The 23,786-nt window shown below is 42.7% G+C and overlaps 1 protein-coding gene across 1 annotated transcript in view; it reads right to left on the bottom strand.

Annotated features, from left to right (window-relative positions):
* Positions 1-22,459, bottom strand: part of LOC143766432 (uncharacterized) — an 805,019-nt gene extending 782,560 nt beyond the window's left edge. Inside the window, exons 1-8 of the mRNA XM_077254116.1 lie at positions 22,420-22,459; positions 20,606-20,840; positions 6,931-7,084; positions 6,622-6,801; positions 6,412-6,538; positions 6,231-6,328; positions 5,942-6,032; positions 3,902-4,059 (exon numbers count right to left, since the gene is read on the bottom strand). Of these exons, the coding sequence (XP_077110231.1) occupies positions 3,902-4,059; positions 5,942-6,032; positions 6,231-6,328; positions 6,412-6,538; positions 6,622-6,801; positions 6,931-7,002 (726 nt within the window). The 5' untranslated portion in view covers positions 7,003-7,084; positions 20,606-20,840; positions 22,420-22,459. The remainder of the gene's footprint in view (positions 1-3,901; positions 4,060-5,941; positions 6,033-6,230; positions 6,329-6,411; positions 6,539-6,621; positions 6,802-6,930; positions 7,085-20,605; positions 20,841-22,419) is intronic.
* Positions 22,460-23,786: the final 1,327 nt, after the last annotated feature.

Below are 23,786 nucleotides of genomic sequence, written 5' to 3'. Positions count from 1 at the left end.
TCCCAGCCTAATGGACTCGCGTCCATGGTTAGAACCAGCGGATTGTGTATTGACCATGAAACCCCTTTTTTTAGGTTTTTGGTTTCTAACCACCAATTTAGAGAGTGCCGTACTTGTGGTGCTAAAGTGATTTTTCGGTTCAAGTTTTAAGGGTTTTTTTACTTGTTCTGACAGTATCTGCCACTGTAACTCTCTGGAATGTAGTTGTGCCCATTGGACCGCCGGAATCGTTGCCGTCAGCATACACAGTAGAGACATGGCCTCCCTCACTGAGATGGACCGGGTCCCCTGTGCTTGCCTTATCCTTTGTTTTATAGCCTCGACCTTCCTGTCCGGAAGGACACAGACTTGTTTGATTGAGTTTATCTGAATCCCCAGGAACTCTTGTATCTGGGTTGGAATAATTTTTGACTTTTTTAACATTTATTAAAATCATCTAAGTAGGGTGCTAGAAGAATATTTTCTTTCCTTACGTAGGATGTTATCTCTTAAATTATTTTTGTGAAGATACGAGGGGCTATTGACACCCCAAAGGGGGGGCATTGATATTGTAGATGGGTATACACCTGATCCAGCCGTACCACCATCCTCAGACACTGTTGATGCTCTATGCAGACTGGTACATGGTAGTATGCATTCGTAAGGTCTATCACTGCCATGTAACAACCCAGGTACAGTAATTTTATTGCTGATTTTAGTGTTTCCATTTTTAATTTTTCTACCCAGATGTATTGGTTTAGGGCTTTTAAATTGAAAATTGCTCTCAGTGACCCGTCCGGTTTTGGTGTGAGGAATAGAGTGCTGTAAAACCCCTTCCCTGTCTCCTGTGGTGGTACCCTTATAAGGACTTCTTTTTCTAGAAGCAGGAGGATTTCCCTTTCTAGCAACTTTTGGTTTCTTTGTGCGACGTGGTGACTTTTATCCGATGAGGAGGCTGGGTAACAAAGTTCAAACGTAGGCCTTTGGATAACAGGTCGATTACCCATTGTGAGGGCTGTAAGGTCTCCCATTGATGAACGAAAAACCGAAGCCTTCCTCCCACCCGGACTCTGGCGTCATTGTTGTTTAGGGTCTGGTTTATGAGGGGGCGTATTTAAGAGGAAGTCTGTCTCTTCTATCATTCCAAGCCCTCCCCCGAGTGGATCTATCTGCTGGCCGGACTCAGCCTGCTTTACCTGACCCCCGAAAGGATCGACGTGTGTGACCCCATTGGCGTCTGAAGAAGGGGGGCGGAGGGAAATGCTTCTTCTTATCGGCCGCCTTCTCCAAAATTTCATCTAGCGCTTTCCCAAATAGCTACTGTCCTTCACAAGGTACTGCACAAAGTTTTACCTTTGATTGGAAGTCAGCATTCCAATTCTTTAGCCATAGTGGTCTTCTACCTGAATTGGAAAGGGCGCTTGCCCGGGCAGAAAAACGTACCGAGTCAATGGCAGCGTCTGCTAGGAACCCCGCCTCATTTTGTAATGACGGTATTACTTCCAGGAGTCAATCCCTTGGGCATTTGTCTCTTATTTATTACCCTAGTTCTTCTAACCATTTTACCATGGCCCGAGCTGTGCAGGTGGCAGCTACTGCTGGTTTGAACGCCCAGGTTGACGCCTCCCAAGTTGATTTTAAAAAGGCATCCGCCTTTTTGTCAAGGGGGTCCTTCAAGGCGCCCATGTCCTCAAAGGGAAGAGCAATACCTCTGGAGGTGCTCGCAATGGCTGCATCAAGCTTAGGTGCTTTCTCCCATTTGTCACATATCTTCTCATCAAATCGATATTTACGTTTTAATTCCTGGGGTGGACTGCCATTTTCTTATTTTTCCATTCCTTTTTAATCAGATTTAGGACATTATCATGAAACAGAAATACCCTCCATTTCCTTCCCTCCACATTGCTAAACATTGAATCATGGATTGACTGCTGTTCTTTTGTGGTTTCAACTCCTAGGGTAGAACGAACAAGTTTCAACAATTTCCCAATATCTTCAGATAACACATACAGGCAACCACACTCTTCTTCTGAAGAGTCTAATTCTGAGTCCCCCCCAGGCAGTAATTCCCCTGGTTCTGGAGAAATGATGAAGACTCCTCAGTCACTGTTTTCTCTATACATGGACGACAGAGATCCGTTTTTCATATGCTCTAGGGAGGGCTATCTCACAGAGAGCACATACTTTATTCTTTTGTTTGGACGTCACTTTCTTTCCCTGTATACGTGACACAGTGTTACAGATCCGTTTTTGCCTTAAAAAGGCACTCACCCCCAGAACCGTAATACCATGGCAGGCTGTGGGTTCTCTGCTTGAAGGGCCGACTCCACCGGGTCCGCCATTCTGCAGGAGGCTGTAGCTGGCGTCAGAATTGCTGCTCCCTCCTTAAATGATTTTAGAGTGGTGTGTGCATCCCTGAAGCTACTCCCCTCTGGGAGTGTCTGCACACCACTCTCACTTGGCGTGTGACGTCACTTCCGGTTTGATACCGGAAGTTCCCCCATTCACTCAGCGACCGGCGTCGTGATGGGCATGCTACCTTACCCCGGCTCAGCCTCCGGCCAGGAGCAAATGCTGGGGAGCCCGCAGCAGGCAGGACGCTTCTCCACAGCTCTAGGGCCCATAAGTGGCGCGCGCCGACCCCCGCCGTGGGCCTTGGTCTCCGGACCAGAATCTGCCAGAGGAAGATCCCTCCGTATGCAGCACCACAGACTCCCCGCCAGAACAGGAAACCAAACTGAGAAGAGAGGTGCCGCCCCCATCTTGTATCTCCTCTGCAGGTTTCCTGTTCTTGGGGCGGGAGCCATCTCTGCTGTCACGTAACAATGCTGTCAGGAGGAAGGGAAAAAAAAAAAAATATATATATATAAAGAATATATATGTATATATACTCAAAAAATATAGAAGGAAAGAAAAAAGTAACCGCTACACAGCAAAAAGAATGGCCAACCATTCAGGGTACTAAAAGTAGGGTACTCATAGTTTGAGCAAGAAAGTACACAGAGCAGTGGCTATAACTGTGCCCAGACACTGACTGGCCACCAGCCCCAATGCAGAGACAGTCAGTCACACAAGGGGCACGGATACAGCTACCATTAAGTATTCTCAGAGTTGTGAATGAACCAGCGACGCCCCTTTGACTAAAACTGAATGCTGCCAAGGAGAATAAAGTTCATTTTCTCACAGCAGCTTTCGGCTAACTGCAGGTGCCAATCACGTATTGCAATTTACCTGAAGATTACACCCCATCTGCAGGTTAATAGCCCTTTGCTAGTGACAGCATCCCTTTACGAGTTGCTTTCCAAGCAAAACATTTCACACATTAAGAACATGAAAAAGGCTTCTCCCCTGTGTGAATTCTCTGGTGGTGATTAAGATACTCTTTACGGGTAAAACATTTCCCACATTCTGAACATAAGAATGGCTTCTCCCCTGTGTGGATTCTCTGGTGGCCATCAAGATGCACTTTCTGGTTAAAACATTTTCCACATTCTGAACAGGAAAAAGGCTTCACCCCTGTATGAATTCTCTGGTGCGAAACCAAATTTGATTTATAGTAAAAACATTTCCCACATTCTGAACATGAGAATGGCTTCTCCCCTGTGTGGATTCTCTGGTGGCCATCAAGATGCGCTTTCATGCTAAAACATTTACCACATTCTGAACACGAAAAAGGCTTCTCCCCGGTGTGAGTTCTCTTGTGACTAACAAGATTTGATTTCTTGCTAAAAGATTTACTACAAATGGAACAGAAAAATCTATTCACTGCTGTGTGATTTTTTTGATGTTTAAGAAAACACTTTTCAAGGGGAAAACTACTTTGATGTTCTGAATGTGAAAATGTCTTGTTTGCTTTAGGAGCAGTTCTTTTTTTGTGAGTTTGATTTTCCTTAGCAGTCGGTAATGAATCAGAAGACAAGACCTGTTTCAAAAGATTAGATGATTGATTTTTGCTGTGAAGGGATTTTCGTATATCTGGAGTAATGGCAGTCACTTTAATAGAATCCCGGGTGATCTCAAAATCATCTGGTTTAAAAATTGAAGATGTCAGCTGTCTTTTTGATCTCCAGGTACAATCATCTGTCAAACATAAAACCAATTATTAATTTTGCATAAAATAATTTTTTTACCATTTCTACTCAAAGTGTCTGCAAAAATGGCAGGATATGTAAAAATATTGAATTAATAAAACAATGGCAGTTCACAGTCTAACAAAAAAAACCTCATAGCATGAAGCAGTAGAATGTGGTGTTTGTTGTTCATTCTGCCTCCCAAATATGGAATAAAAAGCCACCAAACAATGTTATGTAGGTGAAAATAATACTAATTCAAGCTTCTACTCATCCCGCAAAAAACAAGTCCCAACTCGACATCCATCATCTGTCAATGGAAAAATAGAAGTTTCCATAGTGGCTCAAAGGCTGTTAAAAAGCAACATGACTTCCATAAACCAATCCAGCAATATCCGCTCTCCCAAAGTCAAATCTCCCCCTCACTTCTGAGCCTTGCAGTGTTCCATTCCATCCCAGTGTCAGTTGAATTCCAGCCAGAGTACACCTCATTCTACTTAATGTGCTTCTGATTAGGTGATCACCTGAACCAAATCTTTTTTAATGAAGGAAAGTATAAAAAACACTGCTGTGGTGTTCACAATCATCTTGCAATAGGACAAGCTGGATGACAAAGCAAGTGCTAATAATATCCTAAAAGTATCAGGATTGAAAAAATAATTTTTAACCATGCCAAATAATTTCAAAAGAAAAGTCTTGAGTGAGGAAAAGAAGGGCTCAATTCTGGCTTTACTAGCAGAGGGACACAGTGTGTTGCCTCGTCATGTTGCCTCCATCCTTAAAATTTCTGAGACGGTAGTCCATTACAACAAGGTCAAGCAGCAGACATTAGGGACAACAAAGCTACAGACCCGTAGAGGGCGAAAGTGACTCAAGCGATCCTTAATAGAATGAAAAGCTATAGACAGAATATTAGGAAAGGTGCAATTTGTGACAGTCTGTTTAGGCATTTCGTTTTAGAATGTAAACGATATCCCACCAGTTTAAGAATTATATTAGAACAAATATCAGAAAATGTGTCTAACAGGTTCCAAAGACTTGTGAATAGGGAATCCTATTGGATTTTTAAACTATCCACACTTAAACCGGAGCACCTGAATGAGAGCATTGGAAAAAACGAAATAGGGGTATCTTTTTGAATAATCCTTAGGTATTTTGGTTGTTGCCATGTTTATTTTTCTTTATATGTATTTTATTGTGCATCCAATATGCATTTTACATCTATTTGTATTGTTTTTTTATAAGATGACAGGTTTCAATACAAAAAACTGTGCATCATAAGCGCGATTTAATTAATTAATTAATTAAGTAATTGGATTAGTGACGGCATTTTGGAGGATATTTAACATCCACAAAGTATTTGTATATGCCTGAGGAAGGAGCTGGTGCACATTGGAAATGTGAAGCATTTTAAAATGAAAACAATTTTTTATGTTAATTTGTTTTGATACCCAACTTTATGGCTCAGCACTTGGCAGCGCTTTTCGATGACCTGATTTTTCGCTTCTTCCCATATCAGGGATCATGGAAAACAACAGCATCATTACCCTCCGATTTCTCCAAGAGGCCCATCATAATATATTTCCAACTTGTCAGCACATTCTACATATGCTGTCATATTACTTTGTAGTTTACAGATCTGGGCAGGTAACGGTCAACGTCTTCTAACCCCAGGGGGTAGGTGGATCCACCAGGTTGTAAGGTCTATAGAAAAGGGTTTTCAATGCCCAAAGTAATTAGATCAGTCTTGGGTGGAGGATAATGTTGTGGTCTAGAGGAAAAATGGTAATCACATGATTGTAATAGGGTCGGTCTACAACACTGATAAAGCAGCCACAGGAGGTGATTGAGAAGAATCTGTGACTTCTCTGCATTTAGTGGTTACTACTCACCTGGGTAGTCATATGTAGGAATCTCCTCTTTACATCGCTCATCGCCCCGCAAATATGTCTCTATAGTATTAATATAGGTCAGATCTTCACCCTGAAACATATATTATAAAAGTCACAGACAGATGGAGAAGTCACATCTATGATCAGCACTAATCCTGCCATCTCCACCGTTATCATTACACACGTATAAAGCTTATAATACTGGTGGATAAAACAAGATTAAGCACAAGACCTTCACATATGTCTACACATCATAGTGGAGATCTCATTACACCTTTTCTCCATCTACCTGATGATCCTGAGGAAGATTGGGCTCTTCTTGTTTACAGTCCTGTGGAAGAAGAGGATGGCGACATCTCTTTGGTGTTGTCCTCTTACTGGATAGATCTGGAGGAAACACATACAGGGACTGAATTCATTCTTTACATACAGATAATTATAGACTGAGTGTATTTAGTCCTGTCTATTACCTGGTAATGTGATGAACTGGGGAGCCTCTGTCATCATGATGTCCTTGTACAGATCTTTGTGTCCTTCTAAATACTCCCACTCATCCATGGAGAAATAGACGGTGACATCCTGACACCTTATAGGAATCTGACACATACAATGATACAGTCATCCCCCCGATCCCTTCATATTGTTACTGTATAATGTCCCAGCATTCCCAGCATTGTCACCTCTCCAGTCAGCAGCTCAATCATCTTGTAGGTGAGTTCTAGGATCTTCTGGTCATTGATGTCCTCATGTATCAGGGGGTGAGGTGGAGGCCCCGTGATTGGGTTCAGGGGTCTTCCCCATCCCTCAGACACAGGGTCCTGACAGCGCTCACTAGAGGTCTTCTTCACTACTGTGTAATCCTGGTTATGGAGAGACACATTAACAAATCTCACTACAGACATTTCCAGAGTCCTCACCTCTCCAGTTCTGTCCATCTGTTATTCCCATAGATAAGAATGATGTAATGTGACGTCATCAGAATCTCTCACCTCTCCAGTAAGCCGGAAGAGGATCTCTAGGGTGAGGTGTAATATCCTCTCCGCCATTTTGTCTCTGTCCATATCAATCTTTGATGGGTAATTCAGAAAAATTCTCTTATACAGAAAATCTTCACTGAGAGGATCTGATATTGTAGAGACCTGACTGAGAAGAAGATGAGCCGATGTAACATCATAAAAATCTTGTGTAATAATACAATTACTGGAGATAAGGGAAACATATGAGGAGATTTATTATTTTACAGCATTTAGTTTTCTTCTTTACATCTACTAATAAAACCTATATATTTGAACCACAGACAACAAGCAGTTTCTTCCTCGGAGTCGGCAGATGAATACGTTCCTCAGACTCATCTTCCATAACGCTAATTCTCGTCTCATTTACCGACACTGGAATCGGCATTAGCAATACTGCAGGAGATATTCATTACACGTGACAGGAGAAATAACTACTTCATGATGAGGACGACATCTTCATCTTCTACTACGGCTCTAGAAACATATTTGGCCAGAGTCGGTCACTGACTCCATCCCCACCGGCCTCTATATGGAGGTTTCCCGTCTTCCCCGCACTGTAATCTTCTATCACGTTAGATCTCAGGTCTGATTCACACACAGAAGTTTGAGGCTTTTATAAAAGCTTTTTTGTTTGCACAAACACCGTGGACATAAGTTATCCGATACCAAAGTCTTCATGTACAGTGTTTTATGGGGTTTATTTCTCCCCTTAGGCTTTCCTATATTACAAGGAAAATACCAGAAAACAAAACAAATATTAACTCTTTCACAACATGCGCCGTACATGTACGGAGCATGTCGGGTCTCCCTGTTTGATGTGGGCTCAGGCGCCGAGCCCACATCTTTTCCTGCACATGTCAGTTGTTTTCAACAGCTGACTTGTGCCCATAACGGCCACGGATGGAATCGTGATCCACCCGCGGCTGCTAACCTGTTAAATGTTGCTGTCAATCTCTGACGGCAGCATTTAACACGATCGCGCCGAAGCACGTCACTAACATGATTGCGGGGTCACCGATAGGTTGGCATGAGAACCCGGGGTCTGCAGGAGACCCCTGTGGTTGTCATTGCCGGATAGCTATGAGCGCCGGGCCAGCCATCGGCGCTCACAGCAAGTGAACAGTTCTGCTACGCAGAGCAGGGCTGAAGCACTGCTCTGTGTAGCACAAGTGATTGGATGATCACAGCTTCCAGTCTCCCATGGAGATTACTGAAGCAAGTGTAAAGTAAAATACAAAAATGTTAAAAAAAAAAAAAAAAAAAAAATCTATCTATATATAAAAGTTTAAATCACCACCCAATTCAAAAACAAAAAATACATATATTTGGTATCGCTTAGTTCGTTATCGCCTAATCTATCAATATATAAAAAGAATTTCTGACTGTAAACGGCGTAACGAGAAATAAAGCAAAAACTACAGAATTCAATTTTTTGGGGTCACCGTAACATTGCATTAAAATGCAATAACAAGCAATCAAAACATTGTATCTACACAAGAATTGTATCAATAAAAACGTCAGCTCGGCACGCAAACAATAAGCCGTCACCCAGTCAACCCGGCTGGTTGCTACAAATGCGGCAGATGCAAAGCATGTGCCTCTATACAGACGAGCAAAACATTTGTAGGCAACAATACAGGCAAGACATATCAGATTAGGCAATTTATTAACTGCCAGACAAAGGGAGTGGTATACAAGGCTACATGCGAGTGCGGGCTTGAATATGTAGGGAAAACGAAAAGGGAGTTTTGTAAAAGAATAAGAGAGCACATACGTGATATTAAACATAAGAAGGATACATCAATAGCTAACCATGTTAATAGACATCATCAGGGTAACATCAAGAAAATTACTTTTATAGGGATAGACAGAATTAAACCACCAAGTAGAGGGGGGAATTGGGACTAAATGATTCTCCAGAAGGAGTGTAAATGGATTTTTTGGTTGGGTACCGTCCATCCAAATGGTCTAAATGACCAGCTCTCTTTTGCTTCCTTCCTCTAATGTAGGGAGTAATAGGGTGTATAGAGAGGGTGAGCCGCCGTTGAGTGGGGGCGCCACTCCGTAGGTCCTAGGGTGCCAACCTCCGCGTGAGGCATAGAATAGGGTGCCCTAGGTACACACTAGGCTTTCTCCACTCAATCTCCTTCTATCTATACCTATCCTTTCTATGCCTCCAATACTGCTGAGAAAATGGTCTGCCGTATCTAAAAACCTTAATAAATCTAAAAATCTAAAAGTTAAACTATTAATTCCTTTCTATTTGATTTCTTATTTATCATGAATATTATATGCATGTACCTTAATGATGGGTCCCCAGTAGAGGTGTCGTACTAGATCTGCACAAGTTTAAATTCGGTTATGTCCAATATGACTAATGATAATTTAATAAATGACTTACCAAAATAGAAGTAGTCTGCACAGATAATGGTGGTATACTAGAGATGTATGATAAGCAGTATTTGGCCATACATCCATCTAGCGACTTACGTATGGAAACTGTGCTGGGATTACACAGTGATCATGCGATTCAAGGTATTGCATAAGTGACCGCGAATAGGAGCGCAGGCGCATTGTAAGTGTTTGCGTTCCAGAGGAGGCATGACATACAGCTGACCTAGCTGTCGGTCAGCGGATGCGGCCAAATGATCTCACATCCGGTCAGGTGGTCAGCTCCGGGCGGCACATGGACCGGATGCCGGTATGCAAGGCACATGATAAAAAGCCAGCGTACACATGACTCACCACGCGCATGGATGGCAGCGTCGGCTGGACGGGCATGTTAAGGCAACCCCAACGATATCCCCTGAAGTGTTTGAAACGAAACGCGTCGGGACAGTAGGAGAGGACGTCCACCGCCACCAGTGTAACTGAATATAGCGGTGTATTATGGTTCGAGGCGGGTGAGATCGTTCTATATTATTTTTCCATACCAGCCATAACTGATGGATTCTTAAATGGGCCTAATAAGGTTGATGAACAGTCTCAGGTAGACTGAATATTATGCATTTTTGGCAAGCCTGATTCATTGGTTTACCCCAGGCTGCAGTGTATATATGTATACAGTTTCCGCTGCTGTACTGGGACCACAAAATCTTTTAGTGGTACTATGAGTTTAACGTACCCAGTAGGTTATTTAAAGTGGCTTTCCACACCTATGTTATGAGGTATTAGTAACCATAGTGGTTTTTGCGCTGTTAGACCCTATTGAGTATTTTTGAATAGGACACGATAGAATATCAGAAACCTAGAGGTATATTGATTTCTGATCGGGATCTATAGCGCTATCCACACAGTTGTTTGTATGTTTGTCTGTGTTCTGCACCTTGCACTTTCATTGTGAGTTTTGGTTTTTAAATGATTTAGTAAAAGTTATATTTTATCCTATATGAGTTCTATACAGTCACCCAGCCCCAGAAAAATGGAGATGCTATGGGTCTCGAAAAAAGGACAATTTTTTCTTATTTTGTAACAAATGTTGGATTTTTTTTTTTCACCCATCCAATAAAAAATAAAGGACTTATTCATGTTTGGTATCTACAAACCCGTAATGACATGAAGAATCATAATGGCAGGTCAGTGTTAGCATTTGGTGAATATGATAAAGAAAAAAAAAAAAATTGTGGAATTGCACTTTTTTTGCTGTTTCACCACACTTGGATTTTTTTTCCTGTTTGCCAGCACAATACAAGGTAAAACCAATGGTGTCGGTCAAAAGTACAACTCGTCCCGCAAAACACACATGTCCATATTGATGGAAAATTTTAAAAATAATATGGCTCTGGGAAGAAGGTGAGCAAAAACGGAAAGCGTCCCAGGTGTTAAGGGGCTAAAATGTTTCAAAAGAAACTTGGTACCAACAATTCTTGTAAAAAGAAGAAAAAAAACATACTAAAAGCAGAAGACACAGTTCGTTAATTTTTAATATTAACCCTTTTACCCCCAAGGGTGGTTTGCACGTTAATGACCGAGCCAATTTTTATAATTCTGATCACTGTCCCTTTATGAGGTTATAACTCTGGAACGATTCCATAGATACCAGTGTTTCTGACAATGTTTTCTCGTGACAGATTGTACCTTCATGATAGTGGTAAAATTTCTTTGATATTTCTTGCGTTTGTGAAAAAAAAAGGAAATTTGGTGAAAATTTTAGAAAATTTCACAATTTTCCAGCTTTGAATTTTCATGCCCTTAAATCACAGAGATATGTCACTCAAAATACTTAATAAGGCTACGTTCACATTTGCGTTGTGCGCCGCAGCGTCGGCGCCGCAACGCACAACGCAAACAAAAACGCAGCAAAACGCATGCACAACGCTGCGTTTTGCGCCGCATGCGTCCTTTTTTTCATTGATTTTGGACGCAGCAAAAATGCAACTTGCTGCGTCCTCTGCGCCCGGCCGCGTGCGCCGCAGTGACGCATGCGGCGCAAAACGCAAGTGCGACGCATGTCCATGCGCTCCCATGTTAAATATAGGGGCGCATGACGCATGCGGCGACGCTGCGGCGCCCGACGCTGCGGCGCAGACCGCAAATGTGAACGTAGACTAAGTAACATTTCCCACATGTCTACTTTACATCAGCACAATTTTGGAACCAACATTTTTTTTGGTTAGGGAGTTATAAGGGTTAAAAGTTGACCAACGATTTCTCATTTTTACAACACCATTTTTTTTTTAGGGACCACATCACATTTGAAGTCACTATATGATAGAAAATACCCAAAAGTGACACCATTCTAAAAACTGCACCCCTCAAGGTGCTCAAAACCACATTCAAGAAGTTTATTAACCTTTTACATGCTTCACAGGAATTTTTGGAATGTTAAAAAAAAAATTGGATCTGAAGTAATTTTTTTGTGAAAAAAAGTTAAATGTTCAATTTTTTTTTCATTTTCCCCAGGGGAACAGGAGAAATTGGACCCCAAAAGTTGTTGTTCAATTTGTCCTGAGTACGCTGATACCCCATTTGTGGGGGTAAACCACTCTTTGGGCGCATGGCAGAGCTTGGAAGGGAAGGAGCGCCTGATTTTACGGTTATGGTTTGCAGGTGCCATGACCACTGGGAGAGCCCATGAGGTGCCAAAACAGCAGAACCCCCCATAAGTGACCCCATTTTACGAACTACACCCCTCAATGAATTCATCTATGGGTGCAGTGAGCACATTGACACCACGGTTGTGTCACAGTATTTTATACCATTGGGCAGCCATTTTAATATGATATAGTTTTGATATTTTACTATGTGTCGTTACTCCTGTTAAATGAATTATATATTCAAAATAAAGATCTTTGTTCTGATATTTTCTGGTAATCCTTAGTGGGGTGTTTGGGCTTTTCTTCCATTGGGCAGCCATGCGGAGAGACTCGGGAAGAATGGAGCACTATTTGCCTATTCAAGTGATTGGGTCTGTGCACCGTGTGTTCATGGACAAAACACACTGACATGTCCGTTTTTTAATGTCAGCACGGGCCACCAAACATCCAGCACATGTGCATTTGCATAACACACATGGATGTCATTCATGTGACATGCATCGGAGCCGAGGAAGAAGCATTACAGTAAGTGCAGTTCCCCGGCGCCGGGTGCTGAACACGATTCTCATCATTCTCCCCTTCTCTGCTGGCGATCAGCAAAAGCAGGGGATAACGATGAGAGCCGTGTTCAGCACCCGATGCCGGGGAACAGCAGATACTGTAACGCTTCATCCCTGGTGCCCGTCCGTATGGTACTGATGTGGCAAACACATGCCACACATGTGCTGCAAGTGTTACACACACGGACACTGACATCTCCGGTACCAGAAATATCAGGACGTGTGAAAGACGTTATAGAGGGGTTTTATAATAGGTTTTTATGTTTGGCAGCCGTCACACTAAAAGACGCTTTATATTGCAAAAAAATAGTTTTTGCATCACCACATTTTGAGAGCTATAATTTTTCCATATTTTGGTCCACAGAGTCATGTGATATCTTTTTTTTTGCAAGACGAGTTGACATTTTTATTGGTAAATTTCAGGCACGTGACATTTTTTGATCGCTTTTTATTCCGATTTTTGGGAGGCAGAATAAACAAAAACCAGCAATTCGAGAATTTCTTTTGGGAGAGGCGTTTATACCGTTCTGTGCTTGGTAAAATTGATAAAGCAGTTTTATTCTTCGGGTCAGTACGATTACAGCGATCGTACTCATTTATATCATTTTTTATGTTTTCGTGCTTTTATACAATAAAAACTATTTTACATAAAAAATTATTTTTGTACTTTATTCTGAGAGCTATAACTTTTATTTTTTCGCTGGTGACGCTGTATAGGGGCTTGTTTTTTGCGGGACAAGATGACGTTTTCAGCGGTACCATGGTTATTTATATCAGTCTTTTTGATCGCATGTTATTCCACTTTTTGTTAGACAGTATGATAATAAAGTATTGTTTTTTGCCTGTTTTTTTTTTTTTTTTTTAACTTATGGTGTTCACTAAAGGGGTTATCTAGTGGCACAGTTTTATAGGTCGGGTCATTATGGACACGAGGATACCAAATATGTTATTTTTATTGTTTAGAATTTTTTTTATTCAAATATTTATTTATTGATAGAATATTTTTTTTTATTATTGTTTTTTAAATATTATTTTTAAAAATATTTTTACAATTATTTAAAACATTCTTTTTAATTCATTCTTACTTTTACACTGTGTCCCACTATGGGATAATCATTTTGTGCAGGCTGATCGCTTCTATAGCATCCAGATCTGCATGCTACAGAAGCAGTCAGCGCTGCATGTATTTTACACTGACCTGAGAGACTTCCTGATCACACTGCGCATGACAGGAAGTCTCTCAGCTCTGGAGACCCGGATGTCGTCATGACGACATCGGGTCTCTATGGCAGCGATCGGAACCCCACGGTGTGCCACGGGGTCTCCGATCCAAAGACAGAGGGGCTGTCAGACCCAGTGCTGGCTCCGGAACACTGTGATCACGTTTGATCGCAGTGTTCCAGGGGTTGAAGTGTCGGGAGTAGTTTGTAACCACTCCTGGTACTTAGTGCCAGGTGTCAGCTGTGAGAATCAGCCGACACCCGGCCGCACACCACTCGTGTGCACGGCCGATTGCTATGACATACTATCCCATCCATGGTCAGACCTGCCCAGGGCAAATGGATGGGGTAGTACATGAGATGGCAGGAAGGGGTTAACATTTGTTTTGTTTTTAAAAAAATCTCTTTGGGCCCCAGAACATAGATGTGTACCGCAGGGATGGCACGGGGCGGCTGCAACGAAAACCCTGGCAGTTTAACAACTTGCTGCTGTGAAAAGCAAACATGGCATCTAAGAAGGTGTGACAGAGTCCGGCTGAATGCCCTCCGCCCCCAAGTACTGGATAGTATGGGGCGACCTAGTTACTATGATACTTACATGCCTAATAATGATGTCTGGGGCTGCAATGTACGAAGGTCTATTACGCCGGGTCACATGCAGCATCCAATAAGTCCAATAGGACAGCCCCTTCTTGATTAATATGTTTGGTCACGTGGTGCCGTCCATTAGAGTGATGAATATGCAGCTCCACCCCTATGGGAGGTGGAGCCGCATATTCATCACTGTAATGGGCGGCACCACGTGACCGTTCATACAGGAGAAGCTGCAGCGCGGAGAGGACGCTTCCAGGGAGCCGGGTGAGTATTTTCTTTCCAGCGGTCGGGCGCACAGGGGGTGGGAGGGGGTTGGGGACAGGGATCTTTATTTTAAACAAAAAAAAAAGATTTTTCATATCTTCTCTCCAGCGAACGCTGCTGGAGAGAAGAAATGAATGGTGGCTTCAGCACCACGCTGGGGGGACAGCGCTTACCGTAGCGCTGTCTCCTGCATGGCACACGGACAACATCCGTGTGCGGTAAGTGCTTTACACGGACCCATTGACTTTAATGGGTCCGTGTGATCCGTGCGCTCCCACGAACACTGACATGTCTCCGTGTTTTTCAAACGGACACACAGTCCGCGAAAACACGCTGACATGTGCAGAGACACATTGAGTTGAATGTGTCTACGTGTGTCAGTGTCTCCGGTACGTGAGAAAACTGACACCTCACTGTTATGGACTGGTGATTTAGGAGCGACATGCGATGAGCTCTGAGCAGGTGGTAACTACTGACCGCAGTTCCTGATCTTAACACAACACTAGAAGTAGCTGTGGGATGTTCCTGTCACTCCCTAGACACCTCGTCACAGCCTAAGAGCTAACTACCCCTAAAGGTAGAAACAGGAAAGCTATCTTGCCTCAGAGAAAATCCCCAAAGGATAGGACAGCCCCCCACAAATAATGACTGAGTGGAGAGGGAAATTACATACGTAGAATGAAACAAGATGTAGCAAAGGAGGCCACTACTAGCTAGATAGATAGTACAGGACAGAACACTGTGCGGTCAGTAATAAAAACTAGAAAAAGTCCACCGCAGAGAATGTAAAAATCTCCACATCTGACTAAAGGTGTGGAGGGCAAAATCTGCTGCCCAGAGCTTCCAGCTTAGCTGAATAGATACACACTGATAAGCTGGACTAAAGAGAAAAAACATACAATGTGCTGAACAATAAGTCCACAACAAGTGGACTGCAAAGGACAAGCAAGGACTTATCTTTGCTGAACTGGTCAGAGTGCCAGAGAATTCCAAAAGAGCTGTGACTCCAGGCAGGAACAATTGGCAACTGGCATTGACTGAGGGATAAGGCCAGACTAAAATAGCCGAGCCAGAAAGACGATCAGTGGAAGCAGCTGCTGATGCTAAATCCAAGAAGCAGCCATTCCACTCAAAACCACCGGAGGGAGCCCAAGAGCAGAACCCACAAAAGTGCCACTTACAACCACCAGAGGGAGCCCAAGAACGGAATTCACAACACCTCACGTACCGGAATCACTGACGTGTGAAACCGGCCTTATACTGTATGGAAGACTATGGGCTTTGCAGTATACTATATGGAGGACTATTGGGTGTGTATTATACTATATGGAGGACTATGGGGTGTGTATTATACTGTAAGAAGGACACGGGGAGTGTATTATACTATATGGAAGACTATGGGCTTTGCAATATACTATATGGAGGACTCCAGGATGCGTATTATACTGTATGGAACACTATGGGTAGTGTATTATACTAATCTATAGAAAAGAAAAAGTCAGCTCACCAATACTTCAAGGTGCGCGGAACTCTGTCCCGATGAGACGTATGCATATGAGTAAAAAGAAAAAAAAAAAACTGTTCGTTCCAGCTTCTTGGGATAAAAAAATTTCTTAAAATTGCTTCAAGCAATTTAAAACATGATAAGCTCCTAGACCGCACTATAGAGCACAATGGGATAACAGAGCAACGAGTTTCGATCACAAAATCGACCTTTATCAAAGCTGCTATCCTTAGGACACAATTTTTTTTATAGGAAAGCTAAACCAATTAAAAACCTGAAACATGCCACATGGTATGCAAGGTCCTGACACAAAAGTTTGTGAAAAACAGACACAAAAACACATCACGTGAATAAATACATACACGACAAAACAATACATATACACATTATATATATATATATATATATATACACATACACACATACATACATACACTAGATGGTGGCCCGATTCTAACGTATCGGGTATTCTAGAATATGCATGTCCACGTAGTATATTGCCCAGCCCACGTAGTATATTGCCCAGCCCACGTAGTATATTGCCCAGCCCACATAGTATATTGCCCAGCCCACATAGTATATTGCCCAGCCCACATAGTATATTGCCCAGCCCACATAGTATATTGCCCAGCCCACATAGTATATTGCCCAGCCCACATAGTATATTGCCCAGCCACGTAGTATATTGCCCAGCCACGTAGTATATTGCCCAGCGACGTAGTATATTGCCCAGCGACGTAGTATATTGCCCAGTGACGTAGTATATTGCCCAGTGACGTAGTATATTGCCCAGTGACGTAGTATATTGCCCAGTGACGTAGTATATTGCCCAGTGACGTAGTATATTGCCCAGTGACGTAGTATACTGCCCAGTGACGTAGTATACAGCACAGAGCCAGGTAGCATATTGCCCAACCACGTAGTATACAGCACAGCCACGTAGTATATTGCCCAGTTACGTAGTATATTGCCCAGTTACGTAGTATATTGCCCAGTTACGTAGTATACAGCACAGCCACGAAGTATATTGCCCAGTTACGTAGTATATTGCCCAGTTACGTAGTATATTGCCCAGTTACGTAGTATACAGCACAGAGCCACGTAGTATATTGCCCAGCTATGTAGTACATTGCCCAGCCACTTATGTCACAGGTTAAAAAAATAATAAAATAAACACATAACACATACGCACCTTCCGAGGGCCTCTTATAGTCCTGTCGCCTCCTTCTCGCGCAGGCCCTGTGATGACGTTGCGGTCACATGACCGTGACGTCATGGCAGGTCCTTCTCGCAGACCATCCTTGCCACCGGAACCTGCCGCTTGCATGGAGCGGTCACCGGAGCGGGAAAGGCGGCGGAAGGTGAGTATATAATGATTTTTTATTTTTTTAAATTATTTTTAACATTAGATGTTTTTACTATTGACGCTGCATGGGCAGCATCAATAGTAAAAACTTGTTCACACAGGGTTAATAGCGGCGGTAACGGAGTGAGTTACCCACGGCATAACGTGGTCTGTTACCGCTGGTATTAACCCTGTGTGAGTGGTGACTGCAGGGAGTATGGAGCGGGCGCCGGGCACTGACTGCAGGGGAGTAGGGAGGGACTAATCGGACTGTGGCTGTCGCTGATTGGTCGTGGCAGCCATGACAGGCAGCTGGCGAGACCAATCAACGACTTAGATTCCATGACAGAGGCTGCGACCAATGAATATCCGTGACAGACAGACAGAAGGACAGATGGAAGTGACCCTTAGACAATTATATAGTAGATATATATATATATATATATATATATATAGCTAGAAAATAAATGACAAAATGCTATTAATAATGAAACATGATCTCATTGCGTCTGTTTAATCCATTTGGAAACCTAGTACCTACGTTGTATATCCAATAGGCTTCACGAGTCAGTAAGAGGCATCTGATATCGCCACCCCACAACGGTTTAATAACCTGTTTTAATCTGCAAACCCAAAGAGAGAATACTGCGTGAGTGTTGGTATATTAAATGTTTGGCCACTGAAGACTAAACACAGTCTGGGTGAATGGTGGATGAGGAAAAAGCCAATAATGTTTAATTACTTTTTTTCAACAGTATTTACACAAGAAAATCCCGTGACTGACAACATGATTAGTGAGTGATAACAAAAATTCCCCATTAAATGTCACCTGCTTAACCCAGCAGGAAGTACGGCGGTGTCTAGAAATCAAACACGGACACTGACATGTCCGGTACCAGAAATATCAGGACGTGTGAAAGAGGCGTTATAGAGGGGTTTTATAGTAGGTTTTTAGGTTTGGCAGCTGTCACACACTAAAAGACACTTTATATTGCAAAAAATAGTTTTTGCATCACCATATTTTGAGAGCTACCATTTTTCCATATTTTGGCCTACAGAGTCTTGTGATATCTTTTTTTTTGCGGGACGAGTTGACATTTTTATTGGTAAATTTTTGGGCACATGACATTTTTTGATCGCTTTCTATTCCGATTTTTGTGAGGTAGAATGAACAAAAACCAGCAATTCATGAATTTCTTTTGGGGGAGGCGTTTATACCGTTCCACGTTTGGAAAAATTGATAAAGCAGTTTTATTCTTCGGGTCAGTACGATTATTTACGATATCTCATTTATATCATTTTTTATGTTTTGGCGCTTTTATACAATAAAAACTATTTTACATAAAAAAAATATTTTTGCATTGCTTTATTCTGACAGCTATAGCTTTTATATTTTTCTGCTGATGATGCTGTATAGGGGCTTGTTTTTTTGCGGGACAAGATGACATTTTCAGCGGTACATGTTTATGTATATCAGTCTTTTTGATCGCATGTTATTCCACTTTTTGTAAGACAGTATTGATAATAAAGAATTGTTTTTTGCCTGGGTTTGTTTTTTTTTTTTTTAATTTATGGTGTTCACTAAAGGGGTTAACTAGTGGGACAGTTATATAGGTCGGGTCATTATGGACACGGGGATACCAAATATGTTATTTTTATTGTTTAGATTTTTTAAACTGTTATTGTTAAACTGCCAACATGTGGGGGTTGCCTGGTTGCTAGGGAATCCCCACATGTACTTATGCTGGCTAACAGATGTAAATTATCCAGCTGTGGCAAGAAAAACAATCTCCGAGCACTAAAAAATACTCGGAGGACCCCCAAGCATGCTGGAGAAATCTCGAGTAATGAGTATATTCGCTCATCACTAGTCCTAACTTAACATGCCCTAACATGTTGATCCAGAGGAAGGCAAAAAAAAAACATGTGGCAAACAGTAAGCTCCACATTGGGGAAAAAATTCCTTCCCGACTCCACATACGGCAATCAGACTATATCTGTGACATGGTCTCCTGGTACTTAGAAGCTATAGCGATTGGATACATTAAAACTTAGCCTTTAATAAATCAAATAAAAAATATATACTCGCACAAAAAATAGGGAAAAAAAGGACCAGTGAATAGATTGTGCCCTAAACCCGGTACTTACCTACATGCAACCTTCGATCCTCACAAGATCTCATTCTCTACTCCCCTCTTATCTCTTCTTCCCACAACTGCATCCAAGACTTCTCCCGTGCTTCCCCCATACTCTGGAACTCTCTACCCCAACACATCAGACTCTCGCCTACGATAGAAACCTTCAAAAGGAACCTGAAGACCCACCTCTTCCGACAAGCCTACAGCCTGCAGTGATCCTCAATCTACTGAACCGCTGCATGACCAGTTCTACCCTCTCCTAGTGTATCCTCACCCATCCCCTGCAGACTGTGAGCCCTCGTGGGCAGGGTCCTCCCTCCTTCTGTACCTGTTAGTGCCTTGTTTTTTGCTCATGTTTATTATATTTGTCTATATTTGCCCCTTTTCACATGTACAGTGCCATGGAATAAATGGCGCTATAAAAATGTATTATAATAATAATAATAATACTATGGGTTGAACTAGATGGACTTCCTTCAACCTTTACAACTATGTTACTATGTAAAGTGAGAGGACCCCCTTAAACATTATGTTACTATGTTATGGTGAGGTGTAATATCCTCTCCACCATCTTGTCTCTGTCCATATCCATCTTTGATGGGCAATTCTGAAAAATTATTTTATATGAAAGATCTTCACTGAGAGGATCCGATATTGTAGAGACCTGAATGAGAAGAAGATGAGCCGATGTAATATCATAAAAATCCTGTGTAATAATACAATTACTGGAGATAATAAGGGAAACATGAGGAGATTTATTATTTTACACTATTTAGTGTAAAATAAAGCCAGGCTGAATTAAGGGATGTGGAAATATCTGAACAAAAGGATGAACGTCATCAAAATGACGTAGGCAGGCTGACTTGAGTTTGGAAGTGTTTCACTACGACCCAACTCAGGACTATAGGTCACATCTGAAAATCATAATAGGTAAAATGGACGTAATATAAAAACATTGTCAAGCAAAGAAGTTTAACTTTAAATCACCTGGTATGTGGTGGTCAATGTTGAAGTCAGTTTGTCACCATTAACTCTACCTCCCGAACCACTTTTTTCATACATGTTGGGAACAACTCATGAGTCTAAGCATTTACTGCACATTATTAGGAGACACTTCATCTTTCCAGATGACATCCTATGGTGAGACAGCTGGACTTGAAGCAGGATTTATGTTGACTTTTAAAATCCAGGGACAAAAATCACAAAATAGGTTTGATGCTTCCTGTAAAAAATCAAGACCCAACATTTTTACAAATTTACTGTTTGGGAGATGAACAGATACAAGCTGAGCGACGTTGTGAAGTTATACCTGAGACTAATAGACATTGTGTTGATGGAAAAATCTTTGCAAAATCAAAACAATCAGTTAGTAAACCTTTATAAAACAGTCATAGAAAGAATGCCAAGTGCGGAATATCAGGGTGTAATAAGAGCAGACAAGACTCCGGCTGGTGGCACAAAAGGAGATTTACTTCTCCCAGTGTTCGTGAAGTAGCTACTGTAATGGTTGGACGGGACTTTCTAAGCCGAGATATAATTATTCAGTGACGTAGAGAACATGTTCAGCGTATTACAGAAACACATAGATCATATGATGCTCTGCAATATCCGATAATATTGTGGAATGGCCAAGATGGCGATCACTATAATCTAACAGACTGATCCCAACACTGCGAGGCCGACCAATAAACCAACCAATAAAAAAATCAGCTATGGACTTCTACACCTACCAAATAATGATCAGACAACAATGGAGGCAACTTTCTCATCAATGTATAGTAGATCTGTATGCCAAGGTGGAGAGCGAGCGTCTTCTGTACATACGACTGAAGCAAGAAATATTCAGAGTGGATGAATACAGTAATTTAAGAAATGCTATTGCCAATTATGGCAACGTGGTGCACATTGGGGGAATGGTTATTTTACCGGCTACATTTGCAGGAAGTCCCAGACATAGGCTCAGGAGGCCATGACACATGTTCGGATATACAGCCGTCCAGATTTGTGTATTACAGTTACGTGTTGCAACCAATCACCTGTATATTTGAACACCAGCAGGTTATTTATACAACACGATAACCACGAAACTTATAGTGAGTATACCAAATTGACATTATTGGATAAGGTCACATTCACTGTCTAATAATATAACTAATGCAAATATAAATCTATTCAATTAGTGGGAATTTTGGTGGTCCAAGGGAGCAACACTCCCAAGTATTACGCTCACCACAGATTTCCTGCACGGATCCCTAGCAACCTATACCACGAATAACAATCAAGTGAGTATATTATCAGAATTCTCCATATGTACCATATTTACTGGTCCAATTCATGATAGTCCTGATATAATTAGCGCGGGGATTATCCTTAATTAATATTGGCTGAGGATGTTTGCAGACGAGCAGGTGCTGCCCCTGTGATAGGCCGGAGCGCGCCCAGAGCACACTGCCTGGAGACCTGCGCCACACAACCGACTAGACGTCATCTCAGCGTCCATCCTGACAATGGAGAAGATTATTTCACTGCGAACAATGCAGAGGAAAGAGCGGCTCCACCACCTACCAACAGAACTATAGATGGAGGCGCACGGCTCAGTCAGCACTAGGACTGCCCCGAATCCAGCGCTCTGGAAACTCCCGTCTGTAATATCACCGAGGGCTCAGGGGAGAGAAAGTATCACAGACCATGCGGCACAAGATAGCGGCAGAGGCCCGAGATCCGCACCTCCAGAGATCTGCAGGGTCCAATCACTTCTGGGGGAATTCTACTTTCTGCAGGAGACTTCTGCCAAACGTTACCTGATCTTAAAGGGCAACTCCAGCAGACGAGCTGAATGGCTGCACTGTGCGCACAGGACCTGTGATGAGGTCACCGGAGGGGAGGAGTCAGGGGTCACATGATCAGGGGCCTCAGTGTATGCAGGACTCTGCTGTGCTGGTTGTCATGGTGCTGGATGAGGGGAAGTTTATGTGTGGGGTCAGGAGGGGTTTACAGTGTGGATGTAGCGGAGCCGTGTGTGTACGAGGTGTACGGAGCGGAGCCGTGTGTGTGTACGAGGTGTACGAGGTGAGCAGAGCAGAGCCGTGCGTGTACGAGGTGTACGGAGCGGAGCCGTGCGTGTACGAGGTGTACGGAGCGGAGCCGTGCGTGTACGAGGTGTACGGAGCGGAGCCGTGCGTGTACGAGGTGTACGGAGCGGAACTGCATGTGTACGGAGCAGACTATATAATAGAAGTACTGGGAGTACAATGCGCACAGAGCGGAGCCGTGTGATGCTTCGGGTATATAGGCCGCAGTGCAGACACTTGCTGAGTGTGAGGAGCGAGTGGAGTGGGATCCCAGTGATAAGAGAATCTCCGCTGCTCCCTCCATTGATGCCGTACACAGTGCTCAGCAATGATAAATGTGATCGTGCTCCTTGGATCTGATCATCATGACGTTTCGGTGTAATGACCTTTCTCAGACACTCGCTGGCTGGGGGCGCTGTGGGCAGGAATATCTTATAGGACGCTGCACAATTTATAAACCAATTTCTGGAGAATGAGGCGACCCCCAGAATGTGGCAGGAGATCTCGCTTCCGCGGCTCCAGAGGGAAGAATCACTGTTTGGTTTCTGGATTGTACATTTGTCTGGAATAATGTGCGGCTGCCAGAACAGCGACCCCCCCCCCCCCAAAGTGACCCCATTTCAGAAGACAGTCCTCAGGGAATCCATCTGGGTGTGGGGGGCGTTTTCTTTCACCATTACGTCATACCTATTTATTTCTGGTCGTGAAAAAAATATTTTTTCCACTAAAATGTTGTTTGGGTCAAAATGTTTCAGTTTCACAGAGTAAAATGGAGCCACAATTTATACAGAAATTTCTCCCAAACCTGAGCTCAGAAATGACTGCACACGGCCGGGCTCCAATGGGGAGAGTCACTATTTTGCTTTTGGAGCAGTAATTTGGCAGTCCTCACTTGTGGGGCCAATTACAAAGCCCCCGAGGTGTGTGAAGACATACAACCCCCTAAAGTGACCCCATTTCAGACCCTGTACCCACCAGGGAAGTCATCTCAGGGTGTAATGGGCATTTTTATCCCACAGCTGTCACGGATTTCTTTATCACTTGGTTGTGAAGATAATATTACATTTGTTCTGAGACGCAGCGAGGGGTTCAGCTCA

Source organism: Ranitomeya variabilis, chromosome 4 (assembly GCF_051348905.1).
Source record: "Ranitomeya variabilis isolate aRanVar5 chromosome 4, aRanVar5.hap1, whole genome shotgun sequence".
NCBI classification, from domain to species: Eukaryota; Metazoa; Chordata; class Amphibia; order Anura; family Dendrobatidae; genus Ranitomeya; species Ranitomeya variabilis.
The sequence above is the reverse complement of the archived record's forward strand: the minus strand, read 5'-3'. Positions and strand labels throughout refer to the sequence as shown.